Here is a 27,412-nt window from a genome sequence, read left to right as displayed (position 1 = left end):
ACGCGCTGCTGCCTGCGACTGGTGTCCCGGAAAAGGAATACAAATGTAGAAGGGGTCGATCCCACGACTGACAACAGCACAGCCGAATGGGCACAGAGAAATGTTGGTGTCAGATGGGGTGAGGAACTGGGACTGAAATACATACGGTAGAGGCCGGAGAGTGCAGATACTGCGTTACTACCCCAGCAGTGGGCTGGTTCAACGGTAGGGAGGCGACCTGATTGTGCGGCGGGCTAGGAGCCCCTGCTGTGCATGAGAAGGAAGGGTGCAGTGAATAGGACTCTCTATAGGTGAATGCACTCGGGAGCGGGGGCCCGCTGCATACCTGGCTGGCCCAACTAGCACAGTGTCTGTGCCGTAGGAGACACCACAGGCATGGCAGTCCCTGAAGAGACATCTGTGAGACGGCTGCAGCAGACCCTGACGGCCTGTGGTGGGCCTGTGCGACGGCGCTGCTGAGCAGGGCGCCATAGTAGACGAAAGGCTCCACAACGGCCACATCTCCAGCGCGCCATAGCTCGTGCCGATACCAACACCAAGTGAAGGCCCTGTATGTGCACGATTACCGGCTGTGAACCCCATCCGTGTGACTGTGACGCATGTTGGAACGGCCGCCGCTGGCGGCCTGGCACTGAGATACACCGGACCTGCTGCCCCTCCTACAACACGGCGAGGCAGCTCATCGCTTAACCCACACTGCCAGGACGGCTGTGATGGGTTGCAAAAAAGGAAAGCAGCAAGAGGCTGGGCCCAGTGCAGACCCTGCAATGGATCAAGCGGAAACATCCCGGTTGTCCAGTTGTATACCACCTACAAATGAAGTGAAGCACATGGATAAACTGGATCTTATTCTTCAGGAGGTAAGGGACACCAGAAAGGCCATTGATCAGCAAATTGGCGCCCTCAAGGCCTGTTTCACGCAGTTCAAAACTGACCCTGCCAAGCTAGCCGATACGGCACTGACAGAACTGTCTCCACAACAAGCCCAGAACACAACCGACGTACAACAGCTTCTGAAACAAGTAAATACCTTGATTGACTGAGTAGAAGACGCGGAAGGGAGAATGAGACAGAATAACGTACGTGTCGTTGGGCTGCCAGAACGGTGTGTAGGGATGGATTCAGCCTGCTATGTGGAGCAGTGGTTCCGAGACCATGTCACCTCGGAGGGCCTCTCCGCTCAATACTGCGTGGAACGAGCGCCTGGGATACCCACTGGTCAACCTAAACCGGGTGCTCCCCCGCTGCCCCTTATTGTCCGACTGTTAAACTATAGGGACCGAGACACGCTATTACAAAAAGCGCAGGAGTGGACTCGGATAAACTTTGAAAATAGCAGAATATCGCTATACCCGGATTGCACGCTCATGGTGCAGAGACAGCGCTCCTCCTTCATGGCAGTTAAAAAGAAACGTGAGAGACCTGAATCTAAAATATGTACTACTCTTCCCGGCCCGACTGAAAATCATTCATGAATGCAAAATAAATTTCATTGAGAGCCGGAAAGATGCTGAGGAATTGTTACAGGTGACGGAACTTGCAGTGAATGGCGATAACGCCTCTCAAAGCACACAGCATAGCTCCAGTCGAATGGAATCAACTGGCACCTGCCGGAGTAGACAGATACACAGGAACTCTCGACGGACCAACCCGACGTCACAGCAGAAACAGGAGAGCAAGTAGCAGGCGCTCATAGCAGCTGCTATATTTCGACAGACTACACTAATTGAAGACTCAGCCTCCTCTGTGGGTGACTTGAACAGGTCGGACTCTGAGGGCAGTGTGGCCCCGTTTCCCACCGTGACCCAACAAACGCCAGATGGATTGTTTGGCTGACTGCTGTAAGATACTACTACCAAGGACCTACCTCCGACACTGATATAATCTCATTTTGCTAAACTATGTTGCAGCGATGTGTTCTGTTCTGACGGAGCTCTATAGTATATTGGAGTGCGGTCTGCATCCCATGCATGGCGTTGGCGATGTCGTGGTTGTGCAGGGCATAGTTTTGTTTGCCATGTTTGGTTGCATGGTCCGGTTTAGTTCCTTGACCAGACCGAGTATTGGGTGTTCTGGGGAGGGATACAGTCCTATTCATTGGGTTAATATGAGGCTGCCTATTACTAACACATATACGGAAATGGCCTGTCCTTAGGACCAACTTAGTATTGCAATGCATACACTCAGCCAGTATAACATATTAACGTGGAACGTTAGAGGATTGGGTTCAGTGCAGAAGCGTCATAGAATACACGCTCAATTGCTGAGACGTAAAGCACAAATAGTGTACTTACAAGAGTCCCACATGTTGGAACAGGGCAATGAAGCGTAAGAAATTGAGGGGGCAGGTTTTCTCCACCAGCTACTCTGGATATGCACATGGTGTCACCATATGGATCAGGCATCGAGTGCCCTTTAAATCCTTAGAAAAGAGAGTTGACAAACAGGGACTATATATATTTTTTATACAAGGGTCACTGGATGGTCAACAAGTAGTGCTGGGTAGCACATATGCGCCGAATATTGAGCAAGAACAATTTTTAATTACCCTGAACCTAGCATTAGCAGGCTGGGATATGCATCCCTGGATTATAGTCAGGGATTGTAGCACAATCATGGATATTCCCTTAAACAGGTCCCATCCCCCTCTGAATGGTGCGAGAGTGATTGTGTAGGTAAAGGCACTCTGCAGTTGGGCGAAGGGGTGGGCATTATACGATGTGTGGAGGATGCGACACAACATATAAAGAACTCATTTTACTCCCCGGTCCATATGCTTCATACAAGAATAGATAGAATATACTGCTCAAACATGATTGCGATGCACGTCACGCACGCTACGTATCTAGCAAAAACCTTTTCGAACCATAACCCACTATCACGTGGGGCAGGATACCTACTCCGGTACCTACCTGGAGACTATGGCCGCAGTTGCTAGAAGACACAGTGTTCCGTTCCGCCATGGCCGATACTATTGCACATTATTTTGAGGAAAAAAGTAATACAGCTTCTAATGGTCTAATTGAATAGGGCGCCTTTAAAGCGGTAGGGCTATCAGCGCGAAAGTGGGAGCTAGGCAGGAAGTCCAGAAGTCCCTTACAGAAACAGAATGCAAGATGGATAAGTTGGAACAGGATGCCTCCCATGACGGGGAGAAACAGGCACCACTCCAGGAAGTCCGCATCCAACACGCGGAATGTTGGACAGGCCACATGAAAGGCCGCTCTCCCCCGGCCCGACCCGGCCTGAGCCCGGTCACGCAGGTACCACACACCACCCTTGCACGTCCTCCGTCCCCTCAGGGACCCCTGCCCTCGAGCATGTCAACCTCGTGGGTCCGATCCACTGCCAGCCTACGCGCCCATCCTGGGGCGCCATCTTGGACACTCCACCACGTGGCCGCCTGGCCCCCGGCCGACCTCAACCCTGGGCCTGGCCAGGCCTCAGACATCCCGGCACCACCATCCACCCAGGAGGTGAGCGGGCTACTTGGCAAGTCAATGGGAGAAAGAGGTGTCGATGGCTCTCCCCCGCCAAGTGCCGCTCGCCCATCGCCTCCCCGGGCGCTGGCTCCACCCCCCTGCTGGGTGTCTGGACTCCCTCATCCCGGACCTCCCGACCTCCAAGTGCGAGGGTCCGGACATCAAAGCACACCAGCCCTATAACTGGGGCAGCTCCAGAGCAGGAAGGCAGTTGTATCTTGGAGTCTAGAGACGTAAAGAGGAACTCATCCTAGACGGACTACTGGCGCTGCCGTAGCTCTGTCTTGTGCACCATCGTCCTGCCTGTTGGCGCTGCCACAGCCTTCGCAACCTTCATCACCTTCAATCGTCGTCGGGACCTGCTGGCGTGGCCGCGGACCGTTGTAACCGTCATCTTCACCGGGACCTGCAGGCTCCGCCGCGGACCGTCGTTTTTCCTTCGTCCATCTCGGGACCTGCCTGGCTCCGCCGCGGCCCGATCATCTAGAACGCCGAGCTCGAGGATTGAGAGCTATTTTCCACTCATTGGTAACAAGACTGTCCCGCTACCCCTTTCCCCAAACCAGAGACTAGAATCGAGGGGACCCCTGAGTCCAGACCTCCTTGTATCATATCATCGTAACCTAAGAATTGCATATAAAGTCTCGTTAAACTTCAACCTTGTGTGGTGTCCGTCTGTGGGGGGGAAGTTACTTGTCTGTACAGTCGTTGGAGACGGCTCTCCCCGGAGACCTCTCCCCGTAGTCTCGGCCGACCCTCCCGGTCCGTCTAACATTGGTGGCCAGCGGCGCGATCCGAATCACCGCATAACGTACAGAGAGTAGCTCACCCCACGACTAAATCACAATGACAACTAAAGAAAGCGGATCAACCGAGAAGTTCCAAATGGAGAAATTGGAGGAGTACAGCCATCGTGAACTAAAACAATTCTGCATCGAACTGGGTATCGCTACCACCGGACTAAGCACCAAGGACGATTTTAAGCATGCCCTAGAATCTTGGGCAGAGACCGGGGCCGCCGGAACCCCCGATCAAAGCACCGCAGAAAAAACCACCACGGCCCCTGAAGGGCAAAGAACGGGTCTCTCGCAAGACGAGATCCAGGAAAGAGAAAGAACCCGACTACACGAGCTGGAAATGGCCCGACTCAAAATGGACGTTGAACTTAAGTTGGCCGAACAAAAAATCAACTTAGAGCACCTGCGTCTCCGAGAAGAAAGAGAGGAGAAACAGAGACAAAGGGAGCTCGAGGAAAAGAAACTGGCGTACGAACACGAACGGAACCTAGCCGAGATCAACCTGCGCAAGCAGAATAAAGAAGCAGGGGTGCCCGAGCGACCCCACACCTCAGGGGCCACAGAGAAAAAGGTACACATCCCCAAGGATGTTGTCCGAGAATATTTCCGAGAGGACGACATCCAGCAATGGTTTAAGGCCTATGAAATCGCTATGACTGCACACCGGATCGATAGAAGCGACTGGGGAGCCGGTCTATGGGGGAGATTCCTCAATGAGGGCCGCGACACCCTGCTACAGCTCCCAAACCACCAGATGACCTCCTATGACCATATGAAAGCGGCACTCCTCACCCGCTATGGCCTCACACCCGAGATGTACCGTCAGAGGTTCCGAGACTGCACCCGCATCCCGGGTACAACTTGGGTGGACTATGTAACATACTTTAGCCGAGCCTTCGAGGGCTGGATCAGAGGAAGCAACGTCACGACCTACGAACAACTGTTCAATCTGATGGTATGGGAGCACCTGTCGAACAATTGCTTCATTGAACTCCGCCAGCACCTCCTCGACAGCAAGTTAACGGATCCCCGGCAGCTCGCAGCCGAAGCTGACCGGTGGGAGATCACCAGAGTGGGCCGGAATGGGTCCTACGAACAGAACCGGAACAACAATGGTCAGCACCGACCCAGAGGAGGAGGAGGGGGCCAAGGACGAGGAAGAGACAACGCTCCGGTCGCCCCCGCTACCAGCACCACCCCCCCGGCCAACCGGGGCAGCACCCCGGCGCGACCGGGGTACAGAGCCAATGTCACGTGTCACCGATGTCAACGAGTCGGCCACTATGCAAACGACCCAAACTGCCCGCAGTACCAGAGCCCAAGACCCCGCCAAGTGGCCGCTGCGGCCCTAGGGGAAGAACAGATCTCCGAGGAGCAGGAAGAATACGAACAAGAGCATCAAGAGTGGGAGCCAGCCGCCATGGCTCTAGCATGCTTAGGGGGGAAAGACATGGTCCCGCGGGTCCCCCTACCCGCTAACACCCAGAAGTACAGCCAATGGGTGAGCATCAATGGACGCCGGGCCGAAGCCCTTCGTGACACCGGGGCCAGTGTAACAGCCGTCCGCTGTCACCTGGTGACCCCAGAACAGTATCTACCGAACATTCTCTGCCCTGTACGATCAGCCGATAACTCGGAAAGTCTGTGTCGGATGGCCTGCGTCCCTTTCGAATGGGGAGGGGTCTCCGGCATGTTGAAAGTAACGGTCCGAGACGATGCCCCCGTAGACTGCCTCCTGGGAAATGACCTTGAAAGCTCTCCGTGGGCAGCCGTGGAGCGAAGAGAACACCTGGGGATGTTAGGCGTCCCGGACTGGGCGTGCGTCACCACCCGGTCCATGGCCGCCCGTGCCAACCACCGCCCAGAAGAACCCGAATGGCCGGCGCCACCGCCTCCGGTCGCCCCTGCCGAAAACACCGACCGTGACATCCCCCCCGAACCAGCTCAACCTTCCGACCTCGCTAACCTCGACCAGTGGCCTCAAGAGGGGGGGCCCACGCAAGAACAATTTCGCCAAGAACAGAAGACCTGTCCCTCCCTCGAGGGACTCCGCCAGCAAGCGCTCGCCCAAAGCGCAGGGGATACCTCCGGAACTCATTGGGTCTACTGGGACAATGATCTGCTGTACAGCGAGCAAAGAATCGCCGAGCTGGGGAGCAACCGAGTATTAGTGGTGCCCCTCCGTTTTAGAGACTTTCTGCTAAACCTGGCCCACGATGTCCCCCTGGCAGGACACCTGGGACAAGATAAAACCTACAGTCGCCTAGTGACCCACTTCTTCTGGCCCAAAATGAGGAACGATGTGCACCAGCATTGCCGATCTTGCCCCACGTGCCAAGCCAGTGGAAAGAGCGGCCGCAAACTAAAGGCTCCCCTACAACCTTTTCCCGTGGTCACTACCCCGTTTGAGAGGGTCGGAATAGACATTGTGGGGCCCCTGGACCCGCGCACAAAACAAGGCCATCGATTCATCTTGGTGCTGGTGGACCACGCCACTCGCTACCCTGAGGCTGTCCCTCTGCGGACTGTGACCGCCCCGGTAGTCGGCCGGGCTCTGATGGGGATCTTCTCCCGTGTGGGCTTCCCCCGAGAAGTCGTCAGCGACAGAGGCACGAACTTTATTTCTAAATACATGAAATCCCTCTGGCAACAGTGCGGGGTCACCTACCGATTCACGACCCCCTATCACCCTCAAGGGAACGGACTCGTTGAGCGGTTCAACCGCACGCTAAAAGGGATGATCGGGGGGTTGGAAGAACCCCTCCGTCGCCAGTGGGATGTGCTGCTGCCGTGCCTCCTCTTCGCTTATCGAGAGGTCCCCCAGAAATCCCTGGGCTTCAGCCCATTTGAACTGCTATATGGACACCCAGTGCGAGGGCCGCTCAGCCTAGTCAAAGAAGGCTGGGAGATGCCTCCGTTAAAGAACCCTCCAGATGTCTTCCGGTATCTCTTAACCCTCCGCAACCAGACCCGGCGGTTCCGGGAACTGGCAAAAGCCAACCTAGATGCCAGTCAAGAGGACATGAAAAAGTGGTATGACCGGAATGCCTCATCCATTGAATTTGAACCTGGCCAACAGGTATGGGTGATGTCCCCCACCGAGCCATGCGCCCTACAAGACAAATGGACGGGGCCCTTCAAAGTAATCGAGCGCAAGGGCCCTGCCACCTATCTCATCGACATGGAATCCTCCCGGAACCCACTCCGGGTCCTCCACGCTAACAGACTAAAGCCCCACTTTGTGCGTACGGAACTCAGCCTCCTGATGGCCACAGACACTGGGGCTGAAGAAGACTCCGAGCCCCTCCCTGACCTCCTACGGACTCGGGAGCAAGACGGCTCCGTGGATGGGGTCCGACTCTCGGAGACCCTCACCGGAGAGCAACGTCAGGAATGTCAAGCCCTCCTATCACAGTTCGCCAGCCTGTTCTCCCTCACCCCAGGTGTCACTTCCTGGTGTGTGCACGATGTAGACACGGGGGACAGCCCCCCTATCCGCCACCGGGCCTACCGCGTGCCAGATCGGGTACGGGCCTGCATCCAGGAAGAAGTAGCCAAGATGCTCACACTCGGGGTCATCGAGGCTTCAGACAGCCCCTGGGCCAGCCCTGTAGTACTGGTCCCCAAAGCAGCTGCCCCCGGCACCACCCCAGAACTTCGGTTCTGCGTCGACTACCGGGGCTTGAACGCGGTCACCCGAACAGACGCACATCCCATCCCCCGGGCAGATGAACTGATCGACCGCATGGGAGCTGCCCGCTACCTCAGTATCTTCGACCTGACGGCGGGCTACTGGCAGATCGGCCTCACACCCCGGGCGCAAGAACGTTCTGCCTTTTCCACACCCGATGGCCATTACCATTTCACAGTCATGCCCTTCAGCATGAAGAACGCCCCAGCGACATTCCAACGGCTCGTCAATCAGGTCCTGGCGGGGCTCGAAGGATTCAGCGCCGCCTACCTAGACGACATCGCTGTGTACAGCCACCATTGGTCCGAGCACCTCCACCACCTCCGAGCAGTGCTGCAAGCCCTACAGCGGGCTGGCCTCACGATCAAGGCCAGCAAATGTCAAATTGGACAAGGGTCTGTAACCTACCTCGGGCACCAGGTGGGAAGCGGCCTGGTGGCCCCTCTGCAGCTAAAAATTGCCGCCATCCAGTCCTGGCAGTCCCCCATCACACAGACCGAGGTACGAGCCTTCCTGGGCCTCACAGGCTACTACCGAAGGTTCGTGAAAGACTATGGTACTATAGTGGGACCCCTCACAGAACTCACGTCGAAAAACCAGCCCAAGAAAGTCAACTGGACCCCAGAGTGTCAAGCTGCCTTTGAACAATTGAAAGCCGCCATGTGTTCCGCCCCTGTGCTCCAGGCCCCCGACTACAGCCGGGAGTTCGTCGTCCAGACGGATGCCTCCGACCATGGCATTGGGGCAGTCCTGTCTCAAGTGAACACCGAAGGCCTTGATCAACCGGTGGCCTTCATTAGCAGACGACTCCTACCACGAGAACAGCGCTGGAGCACCATAGAGCGGGAGGCCTTCGCTGTGGTATGGGCCCTCAAGAAGCTCCGGCCCTACCTTTTTGGCACACACTTTCGGGTACAGACCGACCACCGACCCCTGCAGTGGCTGATGCAGATGCGGGGGGAAAACCCGAAGTTACTACGCTGGTCCATCTCCCTACAAGGTATGGACTTCACAGTCGAACACCGGCCTGGGCCAGATCACGCCAACGCGGATGGCCTGTCCCGGTTCTTCCGCCTCGACGAGGAGAGTCCCCAAGAGGATGGGTAACTCTCCCCGCCTTCAGCTGGGGGGGACGCATGTTGGACAGGCCACATGAAAGGCCGCTCTCCCCCGGCCCGACCCGGCCTGAGCCCGGTCACGCAGGTACCACACACCACCCTTGCACGTCCTCCGTCCCCTCAGGGACCCCTGCCCTCGAGCATGTCAACCTCGTGGGTCCGATCCACTGCCAGCCTACGCGCCCATCCTGGGGCGCCATCTTGGACACTCCACCACGTGGCCGCCTGGCCCCCGGCCGACCTCAACCCTGGGCCTGGCCAGGCCTCAGACATCCCGGCACCACCATCCACCCAGGAGGTGAGCGGGCTACTTGGCAAGTCAATGGGAGAAAGAGGTGTCGATGGCTCTCCCCCGCCAAGTGCCGCTCGCCCATCGCCTCCCCGGGCGCTGGCTCCACCCCCCTGCTGGGTGTCTGGACTCCCTCATCCCGGACCTCCCGACCTCCAAGTGCGAGGGTCCGGACATCAAAGCACACCAGCCCTATAACTGGGGCAGCTCCAGAGCAGGAAGGCAGTTGTATCTTGGAGTCGAGAGACGTAAAGAGGAACTCATCCTAGACGGACTACTGGCGCTGCCGTAGCTCTGTCTTGTGCACCATCGTCCTGCCTGTTGGCGCTGCCACAGCCTTCGCAACCTTCATCACCTTCAATCGTCGTCGGGACCTGCTGGCGTGGCCGCGGACCGTTGTAACCGTCATCTTCACCGGGACCTGCAGGCTCCGCCGCGGACCGTCGTTTTTCCTTCGTCCATCTCGGGACCTGCCTGGCTCCGCCGCGGCCCGATCATCTAGAACGCCGAGCTCGAGGATTGAGAGCTATTTTCCACTCATTGGTAACAAGACTGTCCCGCTACCCCTTTCCCCAAACCAGAGACTAGAATCGAGGGGACCCCTGAGTCCAGACCTCCTTGTATCATATCATCGTAACCTAAGAATTGCATATAAAGTCTCGTTAAACTTCAACCTTGTGTGGTGTCCGTCTGTGGGGGGGAAGTTACTTGTCTGTACAGTCGTTGGAGACGGCTCTCCCCGGAGACCTCTCCCCGTAGTCTCGGCCGACCCTCCCGGTCCGTCTAACACGGAATTGTTAGAATCTCTTCGGATCATAGACCACCAACGGTATACGCAGAGATGTCATTCTGAGGCGAAAAAATCGGGGGCATTATTAGCTAAATTACTGCGTGACGACCTCCCCTGCCATTGTATTTAATGAAATTACTACCATGGCAGGTGGCAAAGCACATACCCAAAACGACATTAATGCGGCCTTTTGCCATTACTATGCTACGTTGTACAGCAAACCTACAGACAGTGAAGACACGAGAGTAGACGACTTCTTACACGCATTGCCATGCCCACAACAGACTGCAGCAGCCCTGAAAGACCTATCAGGCCCTATTACCAAAGCTGAAATCAAGGTAGCAATTAAGGGGCTCCCTCGTAATAAAACCCCTGGTCAACCTGCAGAATTTTCATGGACTCTCTCCTGCCCAACCTAGAGCTCTTGTATAATACGGTGATGACAAAGGGTATACTGCCACTCACCACGGCAAAGGCATTGGTGGTCTCGCTCCCGAAACTGGGGATGGATCCCACTGACATGGCAAGCTACCGTCCACTATCGTTGCTAGCAACGGAATACAAAACCCTTAGTAAGGTACTGGCAAATAGACTCCTGCCCATCCTGAATAAGCTGATACACATAGACCAAACTGGCTTTTTGCCAGCCCAGAGCACATCCTTGAATACCAGGAGACTACACTTCCTCATGTCGGCCGCCCCAACACATTACACACATGTGTGATGCATATCACTGGATCTATGCCAAGCATTTCATACGCTAAACTGGGAATACATGTTCAAGGCACTAGTGAAATTTGGGTTGCCGGAGGACTATATTAAATGACTGTCTACTATACGATGCCCCCACTGCTCGTGTCCGTACTGGAGGCCATATATATCAGCTACATATCAGATATTTAGAGGGACGAGGCAAGGATGCCTACTCTCACCACTCCTGTTTATATTGGCATTGGAACCCTTGGTGTAGACGCACAGGAGATGGGCATTCCGATCAGGCCCACCATGCACCTCTTCTCTGCTTACGCAGACTATATTATCCTTTGCATTAAAGACCTTCGGTCGGATTTATCCCCTCTGTCTGAGATATTTGCCATATTCGAAAGCATATTGGGCCTGGCTATTAACCCAACAAAGTCACATGCCTTTTTCTTTCGTGAGCAGGCCTCACCCCGACTATCTTATTTGGGCCCACAGTATTACAGATGGCCCTGCATCCGTTTAAATATTTGGGTATTCATGTATACCGGACGCCCACCGATATTTTGGACGGTAACCTACATAGAGCAATTAGAGCCCTACGCTCTAGCATTGCCTTTTGGACCACATTTCCCCTATCGGTGATGGGAAGAGTAGCTATAACAAAAATGGTGGTCTCCCACGGCTGATTTACTATTTTACAAACTTACCAGTGCTTCTCCCACAGAACACTTTTAAACTCTTAAACACCATGCTTGTTGACCTCATCCGGGGACCCGGCAGACTGAGGATAAGCCTCAAAAAGCTCCAGTTTGGTACTATAAAGGACGTCTGGGAGTACCGAACCTCCGAGCATACTACTATGCCTGCCAACTACAGTGGTTGTCCTTTTGGACGGCTGGGCGTAATTTGCAAGAAATAGGGTACACTGAGTGTGATGTCACAAGAGGAGCCTTGCATTCACTGTTATTGCCGCACTGCAAACTCCCCCAGCATCTTCCTCCTCTGCTGCACATGGTGCTACAATGTTGGGAAGCCTCACTACACTACACATGCCCACACCCTGCCTACGCAGGTAACATCCCCTTACTGAGAATACCACTGGTGACTGGACGACTAACGAAGCGCACTATCGTCCTTGGCTCGAAGTAGGGTTTACACGGTGTCTGACTTGTTCCACGATGGACAACTGCTAGATTATGGTACTTTTGTTAGAGAGACACGGTGCCAGATCACTATTACATGCGGCGATAATACAATATGTAAAAACACAATGGACCCCACACCGGCAGGAACCATCTACGCATGAATTGGTTAAAGCCCTTTATTACATGGGCAGGGGTAGGCACTTAATTAAATGGTTAAATGTAGGGATCCGTGCCCATGCGGGGATAACTTCACTACTTTACAACACACATGGTTGGATGACATAGGGCGGGCTCTAGAAGACAAAGAATGGGAGAAAATTATAGAACACCCTAGGAAAATACAGAGAAACGCAAAATTCAAATACATCCAAACCATGACCCTCCACAGGGCCTATCTTACCCCTCATAGACTGGACAATGTGTTGCCGCAAACGCAACACCACTGCCCCAGATGTCACTGGGAGGGTGCCGACCTAGTTCACTTGGTATGGTTGTGCCCGCACCTAAGGGGGTTTTGGGATTCGGTCAGACGATACACACATGCAGCCACACAAAAGGACATAACCAACACTATGGAAGAATTAATTCTTGGCTTCCATAAGTCCTCCTCTAAACACAAAGTGCAATATAGGTTTGTGAACCTCTCGCTAATCCTAGCAATGTGGGCCATCACCATGCAGTGGAAATCCAAGAAACCACTCTCTGCACACATGTGGCAAAGTGAACTGATTCGATGGGGTAGTGCAGAAAGTACGGCCATACGACGGGAGGAGGCCAAGGGATTACGTAAAACCCCGATAGCATTGGAGTGGGATGTCATGCTAGAAACCTTTTAAAGCACAAGAATTAGATGTTGTAGACACTCACAGCGGCTCGGAATAAAGAGTGTAGAATTCCAAACCCACCTCGAAAGTGACAATTACAGTTGCAAGAACACAAATCATTGAACAAGTGTTGGTGTCAATATGATTCAAACGTAGATATGTTGTTGTTTTATAGGTGATGTTGTATGCCAAACCTTAGACGATAAGGTGTCCTCGGACGCTGCTTTACGAAGATGGAAGGACTGGAGGGAGGGTGCAGGGCGTTAAATTGGGGATCTTTTGTTTTATAGCAGACAAAGACGTGATGGGATGAGGACACATACCTGGTTTGGAGGCTGTGCATAGTTGTAAAGTGCTAAGTGGCATTTACCTGTGATCGTGTGGAATATCTATGGTACGAGCAAAAAGTATGTAATGGCAATACCGACCCTCTTCTCTTTCGAATATCAGTGCTCACTGTAGTAATGATACTGACTGTACCACCCCACATGTCTATTGTACTGCATTAGTCATATTGTGAAAAATGAAAATTAATAAACTTTGTTAAAAAAATAAAACACATTGATGGCAGCACCCACACGCTGAAAAGTGTTCCAGTGCCACTGGCCTACGTGCCTTTGTGTGCATTTTTCATGTTTTCTGGCTAGGGTGCAGTGTGACATTGCCATGCTTTCTGGCTGCCTGGATGCTTGTGTGCTATTTTCATAGTTTGCTCAGAGAGCTGAAAATTCACGTGTGACATTTCCATGCTTACTGGCCTGGGTGCTTATGTGTAACGTTTCCATGCTTTCTGGCCTGGTGTGACCAGGCCTAGGTGTGATGTTTCCGTAGTTTTGGCCTCTGTGCCCTAGGTGCTAGTTATCAGATGCTTATGAGTGACATTTTTACAGTTTCTGCCCTCAGTGCCAAGGTGCTTATGTGTGACATTTCCACAGTTTCTGGCCTCACTGGCATGTGAGCTGGTCTATTTTTGGTGCTCTCTGAAAGAATGTTTATGGGTACATATGACTGGGGGGTATCCTAGTGTTCTTTAACACCTTGGCTGCTAAGGCAATTCCCCCTCCTGTGCTGGAGATCCTTGATCCCCATTCTTCATGACGAGCTCAGCTCGTCATAAGCACAGCTCCAGTGTGCCTCATGACGAGCTGAGCTCGTCATGAGCAGCGAAGGGGTTAATGTCATCCTCTGCTATATACTCTGCTTTGAAAGTTGATACAATTGAATATGCAGTGAAAAATGTGCTGTAAAATTCACCATTTTGGTCTGTCTTTTTCCAAAATTTTCGTGGGGGTAGAACCGCCCCTAGTAGTGGTCAGGCTCGCTCCCTGTGCTCGCTAGCTACGCGCAGGACAGGGGCTGGTCGGGCAAAATTTGCCAGGGCTGCTTTCAGTTCCCAGTCCAGCCCTGCATCAATCTGACATCCGTTCTTTTCTTTCCAGGCCAGTCAGAGCAGATCCAGAGAAGAGCAGCCTGTAGACATTTTTGACTAAACTTTTTTTTTTAACTTTTGTCAATGCCTTTTTGAGGTTTTTCCTCCTGATGTCAAGAAAGGCCGGCTTCAAGCACTCCGGAGACTGTCACCGATCGATGGTGGACCTACACCTTGTTTTGCCTCTGCCTTAGAGCGCGACCACGATCAAAAGGCCTATGCTGATTCCCGTGCCATGATCCCGAAGGCCTTGAGGGAACGATCCCTCAAGCTCCTGGTGGCTCGACGCGTGAAGCCGCGACGATAGAGGTTCAGGTCGAGAGGAAGGTCCAGGGATTGATCTCAAAGTCCGAAATCCTTGTCGCACTCTAATTCATAGGGTCATCCGGGTAAGTCACACCACCACAAAAATAAGCAGCCTAAGAGACTTAGACTTCTACACACCCGTCAGCTAATGGGACGAGAATGCATCCACATTTAGGGCCTGGCTCCGCAGTTGAGCCAGTGCCTGGGCCGACTCCGCACCTTCCTGAGATTCCAGGAACAGCCCCTGCCAAGCTAAGAATTCTTATGGCCACGCACATCATATATGGGTGGCCGTTCCCTCTGGCATGCCTTCGGTTCCCGAGATTTCAGCAGGGGTCCCTTCTGGTTCCTCCGGTGGCTCTGGTGCTAGACGGGCCCCTGGGATCCATTCCTGGATCCATACTGATCCAAGTGGAACCACTTAAACCTTTCCTGGTGCTGGCCGCAATGTAGACACTCCTGGCGGTGCTGTCCTTATCCTATCCCCCCCACATAAAGATGCATGGGTGTCGTCTGACTCCAAATGAAGTCATACCTTCCAGGCTGGAGCCTGAGCCCTATTCTTATGGACTAAGACCTGAGGAGGAATCACTAGACCCTGAGGAATACCAGCCTTATTACACCTTCGACTGGTGTAAGAATCTGCTTAAAGCCAGTGGAATGGACACTTCACCATTTAATGGTATTCTCCCCCATCCTCCCTCCAAGAGTGCCTGTGGAGGAGGGAGCGTCCTTCGCAATGGTGGTGAGGAGGGCGACAGACGTCCTGGGCCTCAGCTTGCCTTCGTGGCAGTCAAGATAAATGTCTTGACAAAAGTGCTTGTCAGGAGTGCCCAATCAGAATACTTTTTCCCTTATTGAGGCACTTACTGACGTCCTGCGTGGGACTTGTTCCAGGTGCAGCACAGGTGCTCCTGTGTACATGACTACTGCCCGTCGCCGTCTCCCAACTCCAGGGAACAGAAACTTACTCACACAACACCCCACCCCTTAGGGCCTGGTGGGCCAAGCCTCCACCTCCCACGTAAACCCTGGCACATTCCCAGCTGCACCTCCAGATGAGGAATCAGAGGCTGGATACCGTAGGGAAGAGGTTTTCTTCCACCAGCCTGACACTGCGGTCTGTGAGCACAACAAGACTTTTGGGCCTCTATTCCCACACTCTATGGGATATGGTTGTGTAGGTGCTGCCACCAGTGCTGTTTGGGAGGAGACCCAGCCATACTTTCTCAGGCTGTTGCCCATGGGAGGGATACAACCAAGTTCATGATGAGATGGTTCAGTCCTCACGTGTTACAGACTTTCAGATCACTCCTCCATAAAATAGTATTCACCATGCCGCGCTATAGGTTGAGCTGCTCATGTAGAATATTTCATGTGCGATCGCTGGTGGATTTAGTTTTATGGGATAAGTTAATGATGTTGAGGAATTTTTCAAGTTCAATGCAGGCTCAGTGTGCAGTTATGCGGTGGTCTGGAAGGCTCTCAAGGCCCTCTTAAGGTGCATAAGAGTTGCTAAGCATGCAGGTATTTTAAGACCTAAGATCTCATTTGGGGTACTTGATAGAGACTCATAAAGATTCTAGATAGCAAAGCTACCACAGTGGCCTAAGCGTTTTATCCCAAGGAAATGAATGCCCTATTGCAGACGTACCAAGAGCTAGCTGATAGACTTTGCGTTGACTATCAATATGGGTGGCAAACCTTATGAATGTCTGGGAAGCAATATCCAGAATGTTAACAGTTTTTACTTAGGAAACTGTAATAGCATTCCATATATACTGTTTTTATATCTTTATTTAAAATGACATTCTATTTAATTAATATCCGTCCCAACTCTCAAATATTTTACATTTTTCCTACCTGCCCCTTAAATTATGAATATTTTACAGTTTACCAAGGAACCATCATAATCTGTTGCCCTGGTTGTTAATTGTAGCTTCTAGCCTTCATGAAATGCTTACATGTGCCTGTTCAAAATTTAAAACTTCTACAGCCAACATGAGTTTTGCGATAAGCTTCCTCAGGGCTGTAATAAAAATATATAATTACAAATATTCTGTTAAACTACACAACTAACTCTGTTCATCTTAGTACTAAGAAATCCCTCCTATTTACTTTTTAACATGGAACTGAATCAGTGAAATAAAGTATACATCGTGCATTTCAATATAACATCACTGTCCGATTTCTTCTGGAAACCATATATACGTGGCACATTTTAAATTGATTACTCTCTGTGAGGAGTTCTGGCATACATATTATGCTTCATGCTTCAAAATGTGATATCTATTATATTACAATCTAGTGGTACAACAAACTTAATATTGTTCCTTCTTTTGATATTAACCACACTTATATTTATAAGTTTCCATTAGTTTTCATCACATTATATCAATACTTGTATCCAAGAATTTACCTTATGTAATAACCGAAGTGCTTGCCTCCATTTTTTTTTTACCAATAGCATAATATGAATATTCCTTTCAAACTTACTATTTCATTATTCTCAAAGGGTCTTTAATGTTGTTATCTGACTTTGCACAGTGAATGGATAATTGTGTGAAGATATAGGAAGTTGTCATTAATTAGGTCACTTTGTCAGTCTTCCCCTTAACTTTGAGGTGGATGCACTCTCCTAGAAGTAGTGTATGGGGATCTAATGTGGCCAGTGATTCCTAGACAACATGGCGATTGCTTACTGTGCAACCATAATGAGTATTATGATGTGACGGGTTACCTTGTGAGCAGACCCCACATACTTTGAAGTCTATACAGTCTTTGAGAAAAGAGTGGACCTGATCGGAAGGGGAAGCCTTAGATAACGATGATTGATAATTCTATGAGTACTTTGAATAATGAAAATAATTGGGGTAATCTTGTTAGCAGGCCCTGCATGTTTAATGTGGAAGCTCTCTGAGAAATGAGGTAACTTTATTGGAAAAATGGGAGGTGTTTAGACTAAGGGGAAACGGTCCTATTTTTGCATACCCTTAGATGTACTTAAGCAGGGCATAGATGGAATTAATATTACATTTAAGGTAGATTTTGAGTGAGAGCAGTGAGAAGAAAGAAGCTTTCAGTAGAAGGTTGGACTTTGGATAAGTTTACACTATGCATAGTAGATCAATATGATTGGACACCATGCGGTATAGTTATCTACTCTTTGGTTTTGTAGATATGTGACCATTTCATAAACCTGTGGAGAAGAACCAGATATTAGGAGAGGTTTGGGAACATTGCAACCTAATTTAAAATCCACTGAAATTTGAAATGGTCAGGCCTAAATCAAAAGACCCCTTGGGTTATGAGGTAAGAAATAGAAAGGTTATCCTAAGTGCCAAAACCTTTTTGTGGTCTAATCAAGATGGTGATCGCTTTCGTATCCCTGTCTCATGTAGGATTACATTGGTAGATAATGAGATGACTTCCACTCCATCGATGGGAATGGTCAAGACTTATATCAGACTCAGATGAGAACATTGACGACAATCTGAGACTCATGAGATAAGTTGGAAAGGAATATTCATATTATTTTTTTGGTAGGTAATAAATTTCAGCAAATAACTGTTCTTGTATATAGTAATCTCTTTGATTAAACATTTATAGATCACGTAATGAAAATCAACGGAAACATATACATGTGTAGTTAACATCAAAAGAAGTAAGAAGATTGTCATACCACTAGATAATATATCTCATGAGTTGAAGCATCAAATACATTGATAATAATGTAAGCTGGACCTTCTTCACAGAGAGCAATAGATTTAAAATGTGCGGTGCATGTGGTTTCCATTAAAGAATTCTGATGAAGATGTTTGTTATTTTCAAATGTATAATGTCCTTTTTACAATTTATTTAGATCCATCACTATTTACTAGAGTATTCTGTCTGCCTATACTATTGCACTCCAAATGGACAAATATGTTAGTTCCTGAAGTTAATTAACTGTTCTGCTATAGGTAAGTTGTGTAGACATGGCTTATTCAAGGAGGAGGTAGCGGTTAGAAACTCAGTACAGTATAGCACAGCACATAGCACTTAAACTCGGTTATATGGTTATATTGTCAGAGGAAAGATCTTTTTGAAGCTAACAAAACATAGTAGGGTAAAATATGATGCACAAAGAAAGCCAGAAGGTGATAGCACTTTCTGAGCCTGGACACAACCAAAATATTTTTATAGCTGTTGGTTGCTTGCGGCCAGTATTATCCAGTGGGCTTCTCTCTTGGGAACTGGTCAATGTTTGCAAATATCCAATAACCTGCATCAACAAACGGAACCATTGCTTAGAAATTTGAACTACATCACAGCACAAAGGGTGTCTCAATAGTGGCTTCAGCTCAAAACACAAGGAATTCAAGTGAAGCCAATACTGAAGGTATTACCCCGCCTTATTATTTTTATCGGTCTGTCTAATGCACTTATCCTTCCTTTTTTCTTGTTTCCGCGAATCCGTTCTTCTTCATTGTCCTATTTAAACATTCACTCCAAGGCTGACTTCTGATACCATCACCCAACCTCCAGTCACACCTCAGCTGTATCCACTCATGTGTGAACACAGCTTGTACGTGTAAAATGGCTTGATGTAAACAACTAGCTCACAGAATATCTTAAAGTAGATAATGTCTATAAACAAAAAAGGTACATTGAGGAGAGATGTGGAAGGCAAATAAGAGGAAAATGGAAAATAACAAATAGATCTAGTCGAAGATCTACTACTTTTAACGCCAATAATTAAATTGATCTCTAACAACCCAGTGCAGAGAACTGTTTAAATTTAGACTGAAATAGTTGTTGTTTGGTGTTAAAAAATGCAATGTTTGTGTCATATTCCTCAGTTTTTTGCCCTGGCTGTTTTTGTTCACCTTTGAACTCTGACTTTTACCCTTGCAATATACTTTTAGGGATGAGGGCTTTTTTTATGTAGGTCCAGCATACATGCCCATATGTCTAGAAATTAGTCAAAAATAATGTGGTTCTTATGGAGTTGATTAAGAGGGTCAAAGGGGAACAGGGTTCCAGGTAGGAGAAAGAAGAAAGAGAAGGGGGAGCTCCAATAAGGAGCAAGGGCCCTCACACACCGTGAGAGGTGTCAAGCTTCATCATAGGGCAGCTCCTCGTCCGGCTGCTGCAGCAATGCTCGACGGGCCCCGCAGGGGGCCTCTTTGCTGAAGGTCTTCTATGTTAGCCAGGAGGCACTGTACATTGAGGTAGTGGGGCAAGTATGTAGTGAGTAGTGGGTGTCAAAAGTGAGTTAAAAACCGCTATGAGTGTCCTAAGATCCTTTATTAGCTGGGCACTGATGCTATGGTTAAAAGCTGACTCAGTCGTGGCTGGCAAGGGAAATTAAACATGCTGCAGCCCTGTGTGTGGGCTGAGAAGTAAAAGTAGGTCAATAGGTCGACATGTTTCACGCCTTAATTCTCCTAACTGATGAACAGCATTTAATCAGGACCGGGGGGAACAAGAAGCCTAATCTACTCTGACGTGTTCGAGACTGTCAAAAAGAGTGTCCTAAGGAGTGTACCGTCCCTATGTCATGGATGCAACAGTCATCCAGAGAAGGGAGAAAGGGGTGCATTAAAGTCTTCCTTCGGGCAAAAACCTTAAAGGGAATGAGGACGTCCTCAGCCTGGACGTCCAGATTCACTGCAGCACTGGCAGGTGTGAATCTCTGCGAGGTATGGATTCCTACTCGTGGGACCTACCCACTTCCGGACCCCTGGGAGGATGTGATAAAAAGTGGCACCCAAAGCTTGTAAGTTAAATGTCACAAGTGGACTGCAGCACCGGTTGTGCTGTCCACTACAGTGACCATGTAAACAGAACTGCAGTCCTGCCACCAGTAGCCTGGCTGCGCAAGCTTCAACTGCAAATTCGACCAGTCAAAATAACCCCTTTTGACCGGACTAAACCTTTCTTTTAGATTATAAGTCATCCCTGAGTATGCAGGATTTGACTATAAGGCAGGAGGTATGGTTTTTAAAAGGATATGTAAAGGTTTCCTAAAGTGAAAAGGCAATAAAAACAATTTTCGCTTGTAGCAGGGTTGGCCATTCATTAGGAAAGCATTGAGATAAAATAATACTTTTAATAAATGTTATCTGCCTAGGAAACTAAGTTTTTGGACTTTTTGAAAATTTTTCTAAAAGACCAGTTCAGTGGGTGAAAATGAATTTATAATAAATATTTTGGAAAGATTACTTTTAAAGTTAATTGTGTCCCTGCAAGCTAAATCTGCATTTTGTTATCCTACTTATGCAGGCAGTAGTTAGTATTTCAATAGGTGTGGATGAGGTGTGAATTTTCCCCTTGGATAGGGACAAAAGGCCTTTGGTGTAGAGAGGTGGTGTTATGACCCTGTCAGATGGCCTCTGTGCTAAACCCAAGGACTTGATTAACTTCAAAGAGGCCTACCCTGTCACATGCAGATGAGCTAACACTGCACCCTTCTTTTGTCCCACAGCCAAACCGGCCTCTATCATAGTCGGTCTCTTGTTACGATCAGTGTTAGATCGTCCTAGAGTGTCAAGAGCTGTTTGACAGTTTGGCATGTTTTACATATAACTTTTGGGGTGCATTTCAAAGAAGGGAAAACCCTACCAAAATGTTTGATTGTATCACTGTCTGGGTTGCTAAAAGCTCAGTTTTTTTCTACCAGGCTTCTATCTCTGACTTTGTTGGGGGTACAAGGAGTATTAGATGTGGAGTACTCTGGGATTACTATAGTACACTCCCCACACACACGCCCAGCCCTTGGAGCCCAAATTTTGTTATGCCATGTTTAAAGTGCCCAAAGTGGGTGGGGATAGCCACAGGAACGTTTACCCCATTGTTTAGGGCATACACAGGGGTCATTCCCACCCACTAGCTTGTTCCAGGAATAAATGTGACTTCTTCAGGCATCCACTGCAGAACACCACTGGACCTGGGGAAGATCAGAAGAGTATTTTTCATTTTAAGAAATTGTTATTTTGTTTTAAGAACATACAAGATAATGATAACAAGTCATATATATCATATATATATATATCATATATATCAGTCAAAGAAAGTAATAAAGATGATATAGAATGACTATGAATATTAAATCAATTAGGAGTAAGTGGGGGAGGGAAGAAAGGAAGTTAGAAAAGAAAGATAGAAGTAGGAAGAGAGGGAGAAAGAAAGAGAAGAAGAGAAGAGGGTGTAATAATTAGACGGAGGAAAGAGAAGATAAATAGTTAGATAGGGGAAGCCAGAGCAGATCAGATTTAAGATCAGAAGAGTATTAACCCTGCTGACTGAAACTCGAAAAGAGTTCAAATGACTGGACTTGCATTCCCTCATGTACCCAGGACAAAGAAGTGGACCCTTAGGGTCATGTGGCTGCAGCTACAGGAATACAATAAGCTACAGGAGGCATAAGGGGAGATAGAGAACCGGAACAAGGTTGGAGACTCACCGTATTTCACCCATGGTGGACCGGGTTTTGGGAATGGAAGAAAAGAATTAAACAAGGTGACTCCCTCCTCCTCACAGGAAGAAGGAAGTCCCGGGAGGTTAAACAACGAATGGCAATCCAGGAAGAGGCCGGAAGAGGAGGGTCCGACCGCACGTAAGAAGAGGGATTCGGATGAAGGCGAGGCGATGTGGAAGAGCCCGGAATACGCGGAGCAGAGGACGAGGCCGGAGAACAGGAACCCGGACGACGAACCGTCGAAGGACCGAGAGAGAGCTTAAGAACCCCGCGGGCGAGGAAGAGATTAGCTAAGAAACTGAGAACTGGTACGAGGAGTGTTGGATGCCCCCGGAGGTTACCTTGAAGCCGCCACAACTCGGGAGAGTTGCGGCAGACGCGGTGAGTGTTACATGCAGAGAGAAAGAAAGTGAGGGGTGAGGTGAAGAAGGGGCCAAGGAGATATCACCCTGAGACTGGGCACCAACGAACCCTGAACACAGTCCACATTTCATTTGAAGTATTCCTGCATTTGTTATGGTAATGGGTACATACTGCATTAGGAGGAACAAGCCCCGCTTGTTAATCGCTGCACGTACACTTTACTTTAATGTATTCACGCTGTGTGATATAAGGAAACCGCCGCCTTGCATGTCTTTTTAATTGCTCAAGCACTTTCTTTCAATGTGTGCACGCTGTGACATATGAGGAAATAGACTCTCCTTTGATACATTTACTGCTTGGTTCAGTTTCTTATTGCTACTTGTCTTTCTATTCGGGTTAAGGCTAACCTTGAGAGGAACTACATGGAACCCTGAAAAAGGATAGAAAATCACATGCCTATTTTGTGACTGGCACAGGTCTTTTTATTTTTGTACTTTTTTTCATCTACCTCAACTTCAGGTGTGGTGATGGCAATTCAGATTTAAAAGGAGAGACATTCCACTTACCGCTGCTTTCTTCCCTTTTGAGAAACTCCGGGGGTACGACATCCTTACCACATCGAGCGAACATTCTCAGAAAGAAGAAAAAAGAGTGACGAGAGACCACCACAAGGAGAGCCCTTACCCTTCAGGATGGGGTGGACTTTGTGACATTACAAGACTATTCAATAACATTTTGCCAAAATTGAGCAACATTTCAAGCCTCTTAGATTCTGTTTCCACCAATCACTCCAGCAAGGCCTTTTCGTACAACTACCCAGCTGACCAGTGACAACTGGACCTGAACTGAACGCTAGTGCTGGCCTCTGCCTGCCACTCTGAGTCTTTACGTGCCTCCCATGAGTTCCTGGGGGGCTTTAGAAGTGTACTTAGGTGGTTGAATGGGACTTGAAGAACTAAGTCAGAAGGTAAAATCTTTGACCTGGACTAACCTGGTTAGTGTATTTGACCTGCACGCTCTTTTGGTCAGCATCAAATTGCGCATAGCACTTGTTCTACCACAACCATTGAATATCATTAGCACTTAATGTTTCTTGGTGTTAGTCCTATTTAAAACTTTAAAAATGTATATCTCCAGTTCCACTTATTGGATTTTTGTGATTTCGCTGTCAGTTTGTTTATTACATTATACTCTATTTTTGTAAATTGGTTTGGGGTTTTTATTGTTTTTCATTTCAACTTTATTGTTGTTTTAGTACTGGTACATACTTCACACATTCCCCTAAGAAAAGCCTGTCTGCTTTTTCCAAAGCTACCAGTTTAATTTGGCGACTTTAAAGGTTTACTCTGGATAATATTGATTATTACTTCAGTTTGGTACGAGTATTGCTTTACTAACAAATTAGTTGCCCTTTAAGAATTCTGTAAGTTTCTCTTTTCAGGATACACACCAGTTGAAGCTGTTGAAGACCCTTGAAGGCCATGCTTATGGTGTTTCTTACCTTGCGTGGAGCCCAGATGACAATTATCTTGTTGCATGTGGACCAGATGACTGCTCCGAACTCTGGCTCTGGAATGTACAAGTAGGTAACACTCTGCCCTGTAGAAATTTTAGGAATTCTGGTGTTATCCAGACTGCTTGCACCAAGTTCTTAAGTAAATCTCTGACATGATATGAAAGCAGGATTACTGCTTAAATGAGAGAACAGTGAGCTAGAGAGATTCTGTCTGCTTGGACCAATTGTGACTCTTCTCTCTTGTTAAAGAAAATAAGCTAGATGCCGTTTTTTTGGATGATATGATCAGGAAGGCAAGTACTTATCTGTTACGCCAGTTCTCCTTCAACGTTGTCTTCATTCATTTCTTATTCAATATTTCTACATGTGCTCTGCTAAGGGAATTCTCAACCGAAAATTGTCTCTTTATGCAGGGAAGGGGAGCAGAGTGATGTAGGTTAGCGAGGGAGATGGAAGAGTGTAAAATCATGGAAAGGTGCAAGGGCTCAGATTTTTTAAGTGAAGCCCTAGTGGGACATGCATTAAACTGCTTCTCAGTAGAGTCTGTGTCCAGATCCTCCCTCACATTTTGTTCCTGTACGGTCAGAAATAGGTCCCTAAATACGTTCCTTTGCCACAAAGAACTACTCCTGTTTGAAGATGATCGCAATGTGATGGGAAGAGTTACAGTAAAAGCCAAGAAAATGTATAGGACTCCGAATCAGGGATCCAAATAATTGGGAAGGAGGGTTCCAGGGAGTAGAGGGAAATTTGTGGTGAGGAGGCAGAGTGAAACATGAAGAGGGTGAAGAAAATGGAGGACTGGATCAGTCTCACTTCTCTATCCTGTGCAGGTCCTCTACTAAGCAGCTACCCCCTGAGTGTGCTCTGACCCTTCTAGGTCGGGTGTTCGAGGTCCTCCTCCAACCACAGGCTCCTGCCTACGCCTCATCCCTTTTGGTCCAGTGGGACAGCATTTTGCTCTTCTGCTCTCTGCTGCTTCTGTCTTTCCTTTGCTCTTTTTCTTTCCTTTCTCTTTTTCCTTCCTCATACTCCTTGTGCCTTTTTAGGTAGAGGACCGTAGGCTGCACTTGCGCAGTCTCTGTCAGAGATTTAATGTTTTCCAGTATGGGGGCTTGAACCTGCCTCTCTTCTACAGTGGCTGGTTTCTCTTCTTGCCCTTTTCACTTTTTTTTTCCTTTTGCCACTTTACTCTTGTTGCCTCTTATTCTTGCCTTCAATGCTTTCCTGTGTTCCTGCTGCTGCTGACCCCCACAGCCCCCCCCCGCGTGCCCTTTTTCTCGCTTCCTGCTTCCCAGCTAAATAGGCCTCCCCACTCTACTTAATGGCGGCCGCACAGCTGGTGTGCCGAAGATGCGCCCAAGGCAAGCCCGTCCGCGCCCAGCGCCAGGGACCCTGGTCCTCCAATCCGTCACCGCTATGACACCAGCATCCTCCACGATCTCAACCCCGTACACAACTGCCAGATCCTTCCACAAACTCGACGCAGAGATCTGGGACCTCCTCGCCGCCGTCTCACCCGACATCGCCTTCCTGACAAAAAACTGAACGAACTCCAGCTCAGTGCCAGAAATTGCCACTGCCATCCCCGACAGCTAATAGATCATCCGCAAGGACAGTCCCATCAGCCAGGAGGAGGCATCGCTATTGTCCACAAAAGCTCCCTCTGTCTGACCACCCACTCAGACAAACCAACGACCCACATGGAACACCTCCACTTCCAGATCCAGACACATACCAAAACCGCCCTTAGCAGCACCCTCATCTACAGACCACCCGGTCCCCGCGCCTCTTTCAGCCACGCCATAGTCTGCCTTATCACACCCCAGGTCCTCGCATCCACCGACTATCCCTACTCCGAGACCTCAACTTCCACCTGGGCAACCAAAACAATCCCAACAGCTCCTCCTTCCTTGAGAACATCTCCAATGTAGGACTTAAACAGCTAGTTACCTCTCCACACACACAGCAGGACACACACTCGACCCAGTCTTCCCCACAGGAAACAGCATCGCCTACAGCCGCACCACCGAATTCCACCGGACTGACCAGCACTGCAGCCACTTCGTTCAACAAACCCACTGCACACCAGTATTCCCACCGTTTACCACGTAAAAGCTGTAACAGTCACAGAAGATCAACTCACCACCTTCCTCCAAGACACATCACCTCCGACAGCCTCAGACTTCAACACCACAGCACGCAACCTCTACCAATGAATCGCAAACTGTACTGACACCCTTGCCCCAATCAAGAAAGCCACTGGCAAACACATCTAGAATGCAAGCTCACCCCCGTGCTTCAAGAGTCCAGACGCACCTGTAGATGGCTCGAGAAGACATGGAGAAACAACAAAACCTGGGAGCCCAAGTCCCCTTCAAAGCAACCACCACCTCCTCAAAACTACAAGGAAGAAGGCCATCAATGCCAGAATCACCAACAACGCATACAATAGCAAAGATCTCTTCAGCATCATCAAGGAATTCACCAAACCCAACAGTAAGGCCACAGAGTGCCACTTTCCCAATATCTCTGCAACAGACTCTGCCCCTTCTTCTACCACAAGATCAAGATTATTTACAAATACTTTGACATCCAGGACCACCCTAACGCGCTCCCCCCTGACCAACTTTGCACAGCTGGGCCACACTCACCACGGACGACACCATAAAGACCATGAACAGCATCCACTCCGGAGCACCTTCGGACCCCTGCTCTCACTGCATCGTCCACAGCCGCCATCACACCCGAGTTATGCCGAACCATCAACTGCTCCCTCAAGACTCTCATCTTCCCTGACGACTGGAGACATGCAGAAATAAACCCCCTCCTCTGCGGACCCGACAGACCTCAAGAACTTCATGCCCATCTCCTCTTCTCAGCCAAAGCCATTGAAAAAGCCATCCACGCCCAGCTCGCCGACTTTATCAAAACCAACCATGCCCTGGACATCTCCCAATCCGGATTCCAAAGCAATCATAGTACCGAGACCGCCCTCCTCGCCGCAACAGACGAAATCGCTCCCTCTTTGACCAGGGCGAAACTACAGCTCTCGTCTTACTGGACCTCTCAGTGGCTTTCGGCAGTCTCCCACAGCACCCTAGCTACAGGACTGCACAACTCTGGTATCAGAGACAAGGCCCTCAACTGCGCCTGCTCCTCCCTCACTGGCAGAACACAACAGGTTAGACTCTCACTGTACATCTCAAAACTGATGGAGATCACTGCGGAGTACCCCAGCCTCCTCCCTCAGCCCCATCCTCTTCAATGTGTACATGGCCCCCATCGCAGCCATCGTCTCGAACCATGGGCTCAATATAGTCTCCTATGCCGACAACACCCACCGTATCCTCTACATCTCCAAAGAACGCACTATCGCCAGGAACAACTTCCACAAAGGAATGTAAGCCATTGCCTCCTGGATGAAGGATCGCTGCCTGAAGCTCAACTCGGACAAGACAGAAGTCCTCATCATGGAAGCCTCCCCCTCTGCTTGGA

General features: G+C 49.4%; 1 protein-coding gene across 4 annotated transcripts in view; it reads left to right on the top strand.

The window, feature by feature from the left end:
* The window catches only part of WDR26 (WD repeat domain 26), a 702,982-nt gene that overhangs the window by 364,767 nt on the left and 310,803 nt on the right, over positions 1-27,412 (top strand). For all 4 annotated transcript variants that reach the window (XM_086927969.1, XM_086927971.1, XM_086927970.1 and 1 more), the window contains one exon: positions 23,840-23,980. In XM_086927969.1, coding sequence (XP_086784095.1) covers positions 23,840-23,980 — 141 coding nt within the window. The remainder of the gene's footprint in view (positions 1-23,839; positions 23,981-27,412) is intronic.

The sequence above is a fragment of the Lissotriton vulgaris genome, chromosome 6 (genome assembly GCF_964263255.1).
Source record: "Lissotriton vulgaris chromosome 6, aLisVul1.2, whole genome shotgun sequence".
NCBI lineage: Eukaryota > Metazoa > Chordata > Amphibia > Caudata > Salamandridae > Lissotriton > Lissotriton vulgaris.
This window is presented reverse-complemented; position numbering and strand designations above follow the sequence as displayed.